Source organism: Leopardus geoffroyi, chromosome B1, assembly GCF_018350155.1.
Source record: "Leopardus geoffroyi isolate Oge1 chromosome B1, O.geoffroyi_Oge1_pat1.0, whole genome shotgun sequence".
Lineage (NCBI taxonomy): Eukaryota > Metazoa > Chordata > Mammalia > Carnivora > Felidae > Leopardus > Leopardus geoffroyi.
Genome location: NC_059327.1, coordinates 150,059,878 through 150,072,945, shown reverse-complemented (window position 1 = coordinate 150,072,945; position 13,068 = coordinate 150,059,878). Strand labels below are relative to the sequence as shown.

General features: G+C 35.2%; 1 protein-coding gene across 1 annotated transcript in view; it reads right to left on the bottom strand.

Moving 5' to 3' along the window:
- The window catches only part of LOC123596456 (transmembrane protease serine 11C-like), a 53,178-nt gene that overhangs the window by 9,842 nt on the left and 30,268 nt on the right, over window positions 1-13,068 (bottom strand). The window contains exon 6 of the mRNA XM_045474947.1: window positions 2,447-2,485. Coding sequence (XP_045330903.1) covers window positions 2,447-2,485 — 39 coding nt within the window. The remainder of the gene's footprint in view (window positions 1-2,446; window positions 2,486-13,068) is intronic.

The window sequence follows — 13,068 nt, the reverse complement described above, 5'->3', positions numbered from 1 at the left end:
TTTGGCAATATCTGGAGATATTTTTGGTTGTCATAATTGGGGTGGAGGATGCACTACTGGTATTTATTGGTAGAGGTTGGGGATGCTGCTAAAAATCTAGAAGGCACAGGACTGTCCCTGAAACAAACAAATTGGCCTACAGTGTTAATAGTGTTAAGGTTAAGCAACTCTGAATTAGAGAAAGGTATTTGTATCATGAACAAGAACATTTAAATTAATTGGAAAGGTTAGATGGTCAATTGCTTCACAGAAATGTGTTAAGATGTGTCTTGAGATATTCTTTCCTGAAGGTGGAAAGGCACCAGAAACACAGGGGAGGGACATGCAGACATAAAAAGATCTTCACTAACCCTCTGAAGTCCTTAAATTTGTATATTGATTCTGATTCTAGATTGTTTTCTTTGATGCAATCTAAACCTCAGGTTGTTAAGGCATCCTTTTCATAAAACCACTTAGCTGAAGCAGAGCCTTTGTGGTTTTTATTTTTGAATGAGCTTTCATATTGACCCACTAACTATAACTCCCTTTTCTTTTCCTTTCATTCCACTCCCTTATCATGGAATCTACAGAGGATAAAACAAATAACTCAGAACCCAAAGGTATAATGGTTCTTCCCTATCCTTCCTTCCATTTGGACAACTCCTAAAGGAAGTTGGCCTTTACTGAACTTCCTTCGGAGGAATATAAAAACAAAGATGCTTCTCTGTGGGCTTGGAGGACCTCCCCTGTGTGACTCCAATTTCCTGTTTGTGCATTTGTTCAGAACTGTAGCCTAATTTATATTTGTCCATTAATTTCTGTCCTGAATTCCCATTTACTCATGGTTGTTGTGTCTGTTAAGCTTCTGGCTGCCACCTCTGCAGCATTACCTTGTTATTACCTCTGCTGAAATCTTACATGACACTTGGAGCTTTTGTTATATCAAAAGGTCACAGGGTAAACTTCAAGAATTTAAGGAATATAATGGAGACTTGATGGCTGATACTTTCAGAAACATCAAAGAATCTACCAAGCTCTTACAGCCTCCCTACCCTGGTAACTTGCATCCCATTTATGACTGTACTTCAACATACTTTGTCATGTACCAAACTCTATTCTTTCTTCAACCCTGTTTGATTTTTCTTGCCTCCCTCTCCCCCCCTTACTTTTTATTTCAAATATAATTAAAACCTCAGATAGGTCAAATCAAATTCAGAATGCTGATCTGGATGGTTGCTTAGTCTTCTGGCTAGAGAGAATACAAATTGGCCAGTCTCTTTCCTACTACTGTTTTTATTCCTGTCTTGTATACCTCTTTTCTATCAACCTGACAAATTTTTAATTGTGGATTTTGATTGTATCAGTACAAAATTTTTTAATTGGAATAATTGACTTTAAAATGTCTTAAATTTTTTTTTTTAGAGAGAGAGAGTGGGAGTTGGACAGGGAGGCAGAGGAGAGAAAGAGAGAATCTTAAACAGGCTTCATGCTTAGTGCAGAGCCCAACATGGGATTTGATGCAGGGCTCGATCCTACATCCCTGGGATGATGACCTGAGCCAAAATTGAGTTGGGTGTTCAACTGCGCCACCCAGGGATGCCTAAAATGTCTTATTAAGTTCCTTGAGGGTTGTTCAGTAAAAATATATCAGAAAGAAAAATAATCCAATAAAGCTTTGTGTTTAAGTTTTGCCCAGGTTGCTCAGAAATAACTATGCTGTGACTGGAAGGTAGTAAGGACCAATGATGTTGGTGTTGCTTGGCTCTGGAGGGTGATTTCCAGCTGCCAGAATTAGTCTCATTGCCCAGGTAAGAGCAGTGCTCCTCTGACAGCCTGCTACAAGTTCTGGCAACCCTGTGGATCAGATTTCCCTGGGCAGTGGCTGGGAGAATAGAAGCAGAATGTCTTGGCCAGCAAGGGAGCTGCCTGCATGTAAGTCTCAGCACACTGAACTTGGCTTGTATCATCAGAATTCCACAGAGAGTTCCTAGGCCTAAAGCTTTTATAGGCAGAATAAAAAATACAGATAGCTGAAATCTACTGAGTGCTTATTATGAACTGTACACTTTTGTAAGTACTTTACTTGTGCTGCCTTCTTTTATCATCACAATGGCTTGGAACTGAAGGTTTCAGAAATTAAATAACCTGTGTAAATTCATCTAGTTGGTAAGTGTATGATCTGGGGCTCAACACTGATGTGTAGCTGGTTTTAGATCCTAAGTTCTTAATTATCACTGCTTATCCCTAGATACCCTCTGCAATTATGGCATGTAATAATGTCTTCCTCATTTAAAATCCATGATATCAGTCAATTTAAGATCAACCACAGTCATCCTTTTACAAGTTTCTGAAAGCAGGCTTCCCATTACATCTTTATGTACACTGTATTGACTGTCAAGTGAAGTTCTTTTTTGCCACCCAAGGAATTACATTTCATTAGAAAATAACCCTTTGTCAATGAACTTACAGGTATTGAGAAGATTTTCTGCTGCTGGCATTTCAATGTCTAAAAGTCAAAGAAAAAGAAAAAAATATTTACATTTCTGAACATTTTAAAATATTAATTAATACTAATTATTTTGTTTTGGGGAACACATTATTCTGTAAACAATCATTTTATTCAGTTTTGACTATATGCTTTCTATGTTCATGGATTAGCATAGAGAGAAATAAAATCTTAGTTTTCATTCCTCTGTTTCTAAAGACTCTCAAGTTCCCCATTATAAGTTGAAAAAAAGGTCTGGGTCCTAAAAACTACTAAAATATATAAAAATGGTGATCTTTCACTGTATCTTGATTCCAAGTCACCAGGTAACTGAATGTATTTAACATTAGTCTTTGTACCACTTTAAATACTCTTGGCCATATCTAAAATCAGCCACAATATGGTGACCGATTTCATACAGATTTGGATTCACTTTACTCAGGAGTAATTTGGCACATGCCCTTCTCAAGTTAGCACCTTAGCTTCTCACTTTCTGCCAGAAGGGGCCTGCTGGACATTCCCAGATGGACAATAGGAAATGTAGGAGTTAACTCTGTAGGAGCTGGTGCAAGATGGGTGTCAATGGACAAATTCTTCCCCTGTTAGTCATTGGGGAGCACAGTTCTGATATATAATTCAGAAGAGTCTATGGGATGGAGCTAGAGTTGCCCCTGATGTTGGAAATTCTCCCTCCTTATTTTATGCTTTTTGCCTTTTACTCTTTCTTAGATCAAATACCACATGTGAGTCTGTCTCAGGCTCTGCTTTTTGAGAAACCAGGCTTAGATACTGAAATAACCAGATAGCATAACATATAATGCTAATAACTAGGAGAGACTATGCACATTATTTATGCAGTGCATTTTTTTTGGTGTTGAGTGCATTTTGATATATTTTGATCCTTTTAAAATTAATACCCTTTGTGTGGTTTCAGTTATTCAGAACACTCAATTAAGTATGCCAATTTGTTTTGGATAAAAAAAATTAGTAATAAAGCGGACTTTAATATTGTCTACTCATTCCTATACATCTAGGGAATATTTCAGAATGAGATCTACAATAGATGATTTTGTCGTGGGCCCCAAATCTCTGCAGAACTGCAAACCTGTTTAATTCATGATGAAGGTATATGGGGAGAGGGTGAACAAGTGAATCACAATTATGCCCCAAATTTCAGATGTAGAGAACTATAAATATACTAGCCATTTCTACTTAAGGGTTTCTCTTCAAAAAATGAATCATCAGTTGCTCTGTAGGTTAAATACTATATATGCCAATGGAGGTTCATTTTTATTATGCTCTTGCATTTCTATAAATCCAGGAGGGAGTATCCATTTATATATGACAATTATAGTTACACACTCTTACATTAGGTTGCACAACAAACCAAGGGGACAAAAGAATTCTTTACCAGAAAGTCAACTTGTTTGAACAAAAAGGCAGGACCAATTCAACTGTCAGAGGGACTGAGTAGAATATGAGCCGCACCCACTTAAACTGAAAGGTGGCTCATTTCCACCTAATCCTTCATAGCTGCCTTCCAGGAGCTAATTTTTATTGGACATGATACCTTTAGAGTTTCATTTTGAGCTTTGTGTGGTTAGCAAAATATACAAAACCATATCAAAAGTTTGGGAAATGATTATACTCCTGTAACTTGACCGGAAAAATGTTAAATGCTACACCTTATGAACTAATTATTTAGAGAACTCTACTATGTTCACAGAACTTTCTTCTTTCTCTGAGGTTTCTTTATTGATGTATGTCTTGCTAAAGGGGAGAAATGTTTTTGACTTATAATTTGCTTTTAATAGTTGTATTATACCAGAGCTTAATAGAATAACTATTGCTTGGGTAGGTGAAAGACAGACAGGTACAATAAATGGGGGAAGTGATTTAAGCTGTCACTCCTTGGATTGAGTCACTGCTGTGGCTATTTGTGTTTGCTGTAAGTCTTTGGCTTACACTCAAAAGCTAGAACTCTTATGGATTTATGCTTGAATCAAGGAGTCAACTCTGTAACTTAAGGTACTCTGTTTACAATGTAACGTATAAAGGAAGTGACAACAAACAATGGCATTCCCCTTGCCAAAAGGAGATTCCATCAAAGGATAGATAATAAGACAAAGTGGTTTTAAAAAGCAGCTCAGGAACTGTGTGCTGATCTTCTCCTATGGGCCAGGAATCAAAGACAATAGACATGGACCCTGTCCTCAATGAACTTGGAGTGTAGTGGAAGAGATACACAACTAAGTAGATAATTTAATATATGATTAGTGCTATGGCAGATTTGTGCATAGAAAATTGGATGCACCAAGAAAAGTCACTTAGCATCGAGGGGTAGCAGGGGAACTAGGAATAGCTGATGACAAACATTTTTTGGAAAGGAGTCAAGCTATTAAAAATAAGTGGGGGCAAAAATAGCCATAATTCACTCATTATTGAACATTGAATTAGAAAAGATACCTAGGTGCTTTCTAAATGGGCTTTGAATCTACAATTATTTAATATTTGCTATCTTTCTGGAATTAGAAAGTAAGATATGCAAATTTGGATGTACTGGTAAAAGTCTGATATCCAGTGAATATTTTCTTCCTTAAAAAATCTGAAACTTAAGGGGCGCCTGGGTGGCGCAGTCGGTTAAGCGTCCGACTTCAGCCAGGTCGCGATCTCGCGGTCCGTGAGTTCGAGCCCCGCGTCGGGCTCTGGGCTGATGGCTCAGAGCCTGGAGCCTGTTTCCGATTCTGTGTCTCCCTCTCTCTCTGCCCCTCCCCCGTTCATGCTCTGTCTCTCTCTGTCCCAAAAATAAATAAACGTTGAAAAAAAAAATTAAAAAAAAAAAAATCTGAAACTTAATAATAATGAAAACTAAGCTATATGATTCTAAAGTATAAGGAAGAATTTTATAGTAGCAGTAGATACATTTATAATATAAATTTTCATAGATCCTGAGCTTTAACTCTACTCAGGTGAATTTATTTACTTTACCTGAGTCCAAATGTTAAATAAATTGATTAATCCTACTTTTCAGATAGTTTCCCTGGGGTTCTAGCATTAAAAATATAGAGGAGATTAACCGAAATCTGTTACAGAATGTATTTTATGGGATGTTTAAAAATTTTCATGTGTTAGGTCTGTGAAAACTTTAAAATTATAAATGGGCATGGATTTACTGAGCAAGGTAGCTACTAGAATTGTTTTATCACACAGGAATTATCAACCTTGGAAGTTCATTCATAATAATTTCATCTCCTGCCTCTTAACTTCCCCCCCAAAAAGGAGTGTGAATAAGACCGGTCTGAATTAAACGGCAAAGGAACAGAGTTGTGGACTTGGATTGTGGTTGAACAAAAGCTGAATTCTTCACACACTGAAGGTTTTGATTAGTCACGTGGCTGCATACTTAACCTCAATAAATGCTTTTCTTTGTGTTTCTAATTAGACTGAAAATTATCTCTGTGGTTTCATATATATTTGTCATTCCTCAGAGTGATGTAGATTAGTTTTTTTACAGTACGTATCTCTAATATGTCTGCCATTTTGACTCTGAAGATAACATTAAAAAATATTTTAAGAGTTAATTATAATAAATACATCTTTTAATAAAATCCTTTAATAAAATTAATAAACCTTTTAAAATTAATTAAATATTTAAAATTAATTAAACCTAATAACCAATTATATATGCAGGTAGTAGTTTTTAAGGTAGAAACTCACTCCATTTTTCTAATCTTAATGCATATTTCAAGAAATGTGAAAAATCCAAACTTATTTGGATCTTATTTGTGCTTCTTCTATACTTAGCCATTGTTGATTTTAAGCTTTGATAGTAGCACAAAAGACCACTGGTAATGAAGAGAGGACAAGACATGTGCTAGGGAGAATATTTAGACAGTTATGCTGGTAGAGTGAGCAATGGAAAATATAAGTGATAACATCTACCTTATGCTTTTGTCATGGCACGCTTGTGTTTCTAAGGGGTCCTTTTGAGGACACACATTGGAGAGAAAGTTAATATTTAGGGTAGCACTTTCACTTTTGTTCTCCCTGGTCCCTAGACATTTTGTGAAGGTCTGCATTTTGATGGCTTAGCTCTGGTACAACACCAAGCAGAGAATACTTCGTGGATTTCTTTCAGTTCATGTCTGTGGCTTTCTTTAAGACCTGTCTTGAAAGGTAGCTTCTCCAAGAAGTTTTTCTTTTTTTTTTCTTTCTTTATTTATTTTTGAGATGGGGGGGGGGGGAGAGGGAGATTGAAAGCGGGGGAGGGGCAGAAAGACAGGGAGACAGAGAATCCCAAGCAGGCTCTACACTGTCAGCACAGAGTTCCACTCAGGGCAGGATCTCACAAAATGTGAGATCGTGACCTGAGCTGAAATCAAGAGTCAGACACTTAACCAATGAGCCATCCAGGTGCCCCAAGAAGGTTTTCTTATTAACTCCCTCTTCTCATATGATTTCTTAGCTTTTGCTCTTGCCAATTTGCATATATTAGTTTTTGATGCAAAATAACCATCGCCTTGTAATATTTTATTCATGCTGAAAGAATTAAATTTTTTTCTCTGGAATTTATTTAAATTGCTTTTTTTCTTTAAGTTTTTAAAAATGTTTTATTTATTTTTGAGAAAGAGAGAGACAGAATGAGTGGGGAGGGCCAGAGAAAGAGACGGAGATGCAGAATCTGAAACAGTCTCCAGCTCTGAGCTGTCAGCACAGAGCCCGAAGTGGGGCTTGAACTTGGGAACAACAAGAGCATGACCTAGGCTGAATTTGGACGCTTAACCAACTGAGCCACTCGGTGTCCCTTAAGTTGCTTGTTTTAAACGTATTTTTCTACAGAAAAATAAATTATTCTGGAACTATATACTTTAAAAAAAACAAGAAAAATAAAAATATTGAGGCATTGGTTAATTGACCCAATGATAACCATAAGAGAATTTATAGATTTATTTTATGCAATACTGATGAGTAAATTTATGACAATTACATGGCTTTTGAAGTTGCACAAGTAACCTGTCATTAAACACAAACCACAACTATTCTCTTCTTACTCAGAACATATAGGACTCATGTTTTTCTTCAGAAATTCTACATAAGAGACAAGAATGTAGAAGGTACCAAGAATGGAAAAACTGGTTAGGAAAATATTTCTGAAATCTTTAAGTTTAAATTTCTTCCTGACCTGAGTTGACAGACTAAGTAAAGAAATTTCTTCCTTTTTAAAAAAAGAGGTATTCATATTTTGAATGCCTTTTCTTGTCCTTTATTGATATTATTCCACATTATGAGCTTTAATGAAAGCTCTTGGAAGCACAACTTAATAATTTATCTGAAACCTGATCTGAAACTTAATAATAATGATAAAAAAGCTATATGATTCTAAAGTATAAGGAAGAATTTTACAGTAGCAGTAGATACATTTATCTACTAGTAGATCACTTTAAGGAGAAAAAACATTAAAACTGGCATCTAGTATATGGTACTTTCAGCTATTTAAAGTATATTGCATTAAGAGAAGCAGGAAAGAGTCATATTTAATTCATCAGTAATATAAAAGAATCAAAGTGGTTTTGCCTCATAGTTTTAGTATCTTTACAATTTTATATGAATGAATGCCCAAAGATTTTAACACCAAGAAAAAAATCTCAAATAACCTAGTTTTTCATCTCAAGGAACTAGAAGAAGAATGAAGTGACCAGGAGGAAAGAAATAACAAATATCAGAGAGGAAATAAGTGAAATAGAGACTAAAAGGACTATAGAAAAAATTGATGAAACTAAGAGCTGGTTCTTTGAAAAGATAAACAAGTTTGAGAAACCTTTAATTAAACTCACCAGGAAAAAAAAAAGAGAGGATTCAAATAAATAAAATCAGAAGTAGAAAGAGACATTACACCTGATACCACAGAAATAGAGAATCATAAGAAGCTGCTATGAGTAATTATAATGCCAACAAATTTGACAACTTAGAAGGAATAGATACATTCCTGTAAATGTACAACCTACCAAGACTGAACCATGAAGAAATAGAAAATCTGAACAGACTGATTACTGATAAGGAGATTGAATCAGTAATCAAAAAGCTCCCTAAAAAGTCCAGGACCAGATGGTTTCACTGGTGAATTCTATCAAACATTCACAGAGAAATTAATACTAATCCTTTTCAGCCTTTTCCAAAAAATGGCAGAGGAGGGAACACTTCCAAACTCATGTTATGAAGCCAGTATTACCTGATACCAAAATCAAAGATGTCATGTGAAAAAAAATTATATTCCTGATGAATAAAGATGCAAAATCCTCAATAAAATATTAGCAAACTGAATTCATCAATGCATTAAAAGATCAAGTGGAATTCATTCCATGGATGCAAGGATCTGCAAATCAATCAATGTGGGGTGGGGAGAGGTGGGAAAAATGGGTGAAGGGAGTCAAAAGGGGATTATTTTCCCGTTATAAAATAAATACGTCATGGGGATGTAAGGTACACCATGGTAACTTTAGTTCATATTGCATATTTGAAACTTCCTAAGAGAATAGAACTTAAAAGTTCTCATCGCAAGAAAACATTTTTTCTTAATATGTATGGTGACAGATGTTAACTAGATTTATTGTGGTGTTCATTTGGCAATATATACAAATATTGAATCATTATGTTGTACACCTGAAATGAATGTAATGTCAATTATACCTCAATAAGAAAAGATTTTAGGTTGCTGGAATAGAAGATAAAATATCATTATTATATTTTAGTGGGAGTAACTCCATAGTGCTAGTTTTTCAGAGTCTTAAAAGATTGCCAGACTTCTCAAAGACATTTAAAAAATTCATGCTATGACTCATTTAAATCATATTTGTTACAACAGTAACTCAGAGAGTTAGGAATACGAGAGATAAAGAGCCAAATTCATCAGGACATCTAAGATCTAATTCCAAGAAATGTGTATGTTTTTTAAATGTAATTTTAAAAAATCCAACATTTTATTATGATAAATAGCAGATTTAGATGCATTTGTAATAAATAATGTTTACACTTCCCTAATTTCCCCCAAAGGCAATATCTTACAAGATGTGATAAAGACAATATCTTCAAAGCTCTAGTACAATATCATATCCAGGATATTGACATTGATGCTGTCGAAGTACAGCACATTTTGATCATCACAAGAATTTGTCATGTTGCCCTTTTATAGTCATATCTACTTACTTCCATCCTACTCCTTCCTTAATCCCTGGTAACCACTAATCTGTTCTCCTCTTCTATAATTTTATCATTTCAAGAATGTTCCATATATTCATGTAAATAGATTCATACAGTATGTACCTTTTCTGGATTGACTTCTTTTACTCAAGTAACTCTAGAGATTCATCCAAGTTCTTCTTATTGCTAAGTAGTATTACATGGTATGATGTACCCAAATTTGTTTAACCCTTAACTTCTTGAAAAATATCTGGATTTTTTTAAGTTTTTGGCATTTAGGTATAAAGCTGCTATCAACATCATGTATAAGTTTTTATGGAAACACAATCATCTGTCTGGGATAATGCCTAGGAGTGCAATTAATGGGTTGTATGGCTGTTGTATGTTTAATTTTTTTTTGAACCAGATTATTTTCCAGAATGGATTTACACTTTACATTCTCATGAGTTCTATATGAATGATTCATTTTCTCCACATCTTTGCCAGCATTTGGTTTTGTCATCATTTAAAAAAAATTAGCCATTTTCATAAAGATGTAGCAATATCTCACTGTAGTTTTTTTTTGTTTTTTTAAAAAAATTTATTTATTTTGAGAGAGAAAGAGAGGAAGAGAGAAAGAGAGAGAGAGAGCACACATGAGCAGGTGAGGGGCAGAAAGAGAGGGAGAGAATCCCAAGTAGGCTCTGTATTGTCAGAGCTCAATGCTGTCCTTGAACCCACAAACTGTAATATCATGACCTGAGCCAAAATCAAGAGTCAGATGTTTAACTGACTGAGTCACCCAGGCACCCCTCATTGTAGTTTTAAGTTATATTTCTCTAATTGCTAATAATATTGAACAGGTATTCATGTGCTTATTTCCCATGTGTGTATTCTTTTTGGTTACATGTCTCTGTGTCTTTTGCTGGTTTCTAAATTGATTGTTTTTTCACTGAGTTTTGAGAGTTCTTTATATATTCTAGATACTAGTCCTTTGATAAGTGGTATGAAAATATTTTTTTTTCTGTCTGTAGCTTGTTTTTCATCCTTAATAGACTTTTGCAGAACAAAAATTTTAATTTTGATGAAGTTTATCAATTTTCCTGTTTTTGGAACATGCTTTTGGTGTCAAGTCAAAGAACTCTACCTAGCCCTAGATACAAAAGATTTCTCCTACATTTTTTTTTTCTAAAAAAGATAATCCTGTATATCAATTTGGAGACAATTGACATCTTTACTATGTTGAGTCTTTCAATCCATGAAGATGATTTTTCTCTTCATTTATTTACATCTTCTTTGATTTCTTTCATCAGTGCTGTGTAGTTTTCAGTATATAAATCCTGTATATATTTAATTAGAGCCCAGGAAGGGTGGAAATAGAGGATCCCCACTTAGCTTTTGCTACCATGGGTTGGGGTAAAGCCATAGTTTTTTTCCTATGGTGTTTTGGCTGCAGCAGAGCAGTTATTGTTTAAAAGCATTCTATCTTGCTATATTGATGCTTTTCTGGTCTTTTGATTAACGAAAGCAAGCCTTCCCCACCCCCCAACCCCCTGCATTCTTGGGAGTTTTTGGATCACTGGCTTCTTCAGCTCCCATTTTAGAATGTATGAAGCAAACTGATGGGACTCGTTACCATGTTGTTGGGCCCTGAGGTCACCTCTCAGTCTGGGATCTTCTTAAATTTGTTTTATATATAATATCTAGGGATTTTAGGTGTATTTAGTGGGGGGAATAGGGAAAAGTACATCTATTCCATCTTCCTAGATGGTAAATTCATGTATTCCATATGGCATATTTATAAAACTTTTTCTCATACCCTTTCATCTATTTTTTTTATAATTTCAAATTCTGACTTCTCTTTTTTTCTTCTTAATAAGTGAAAATATTCCCCAAAACTCTATCTTTGACTCTTCCTCTTTTCATCTTCTTATATTCTTTGCAATCTTATTCTTTTTTAGTATTTCATTATTATATTATGGGAATGACCATCATATTTATGGTTTTAGACCCAAACTTCCTTCGGAGGACCAATATTTTATTTCCAAATGCTTGATAAATAACTTTATCTGGAGAGGTATATTCTATCTAATACTCAAAATGTAAGCTAATCACCTATATTCTACTTCTCTATTGTATGCTATTTCTATATGAAGTTATCATTCCACTAATTACTCAGACTTAAACGTTGGATGCCGTATTCAATTTCTCTCACTGTTTTGCCTCATATCAGGTATGTCAATTCCATTCTAATACTGTTTTCACTATGACAGTTCAGGTTTTCAGTTCTTCACATTTATACCATTTTAATTATTTTCTAACCAATCTGTCTGCTTAAAGACTCTCCCCTGTAGCTCATTTTACACAATATTATCAAATGAAATTTTAGAAACCAAAGCTTTGACCTTGTGTTTTTCAAAAATGAATGGATCTTAATGTACCCTACTAAAGTGCAGCTCTTTTTTTTTCTTTTTTAAGGGGGCTTCATGCACAGTGTAGAGCCCAATGTGGGGCTTAAACTCACAACCTTGAGATTAAGACATGAGCTGAGATCAAGAGTCAGACGCTTAACCAATTAAGCCACCCAGGTACCCCCAAAGTGGACCTCTCTCTCTCTCCTTTTTTTTTTTTTTTTCCAAAATGGAGTTCTTTAACCTAAAACTCATCACTCTTAATTTTGATTATGTTATAACTCACTCAAGCTGGACATGAGTGCAGTGGCTAAAAAGGCTTAGGTTCTTGGGAAATGAAAGCAAACAAGCTAGGACAAATTTGAAGAGAGACAAGAGCATTAGTCTAGCTATATGTACAATTGGCCTTTTAGGATTATGTGAGGTAAGTAGGCTGTCTGAAAACCCGTTTCAAACATGAGATTATTTGGGCTTGATGGTGATTGGCAGCGCACTTTGGGAAGTTATATTAGAGTTCTCTAGAGAAATAGAAGTATTCATTCATTCATTCATTCATTCATCCATGCATTAGGAGGAATTGGCTCACAGGCAATTATGGAGGCTGAGAAGTCCTGTGACCTGCCATCTGCAAGCTGGACACCCACAAAAGCAGTGATCTAATTCCAGTTCAAATCCAAAGGCCTGGGAAATAGACTTCCAATGGTGTAAATCCCAGAACAAGGGCAGGAGAAAAACCAATATTCTAGCTCAAAGTCAGGCAGAGGGAGAGAGAATTTACCCTTTATCTTTTTATCCTATTCAGACCTTTAATAGGTTGGATTATGCTCATCCACATTGGGAAAGGCAATCAGATTTACTCAGTCCACCAATTCAAATGTTAATATTTTCTGGAAACATCCTCACAGGTATACCTAGAAATAATGTTTAACCAGATATCTAGGCATCCTCTGGTTCAGCAATGTTGCCACATAAAATTAATCATCATACAGATCTATCCCAACCTCAGATGGATGATGC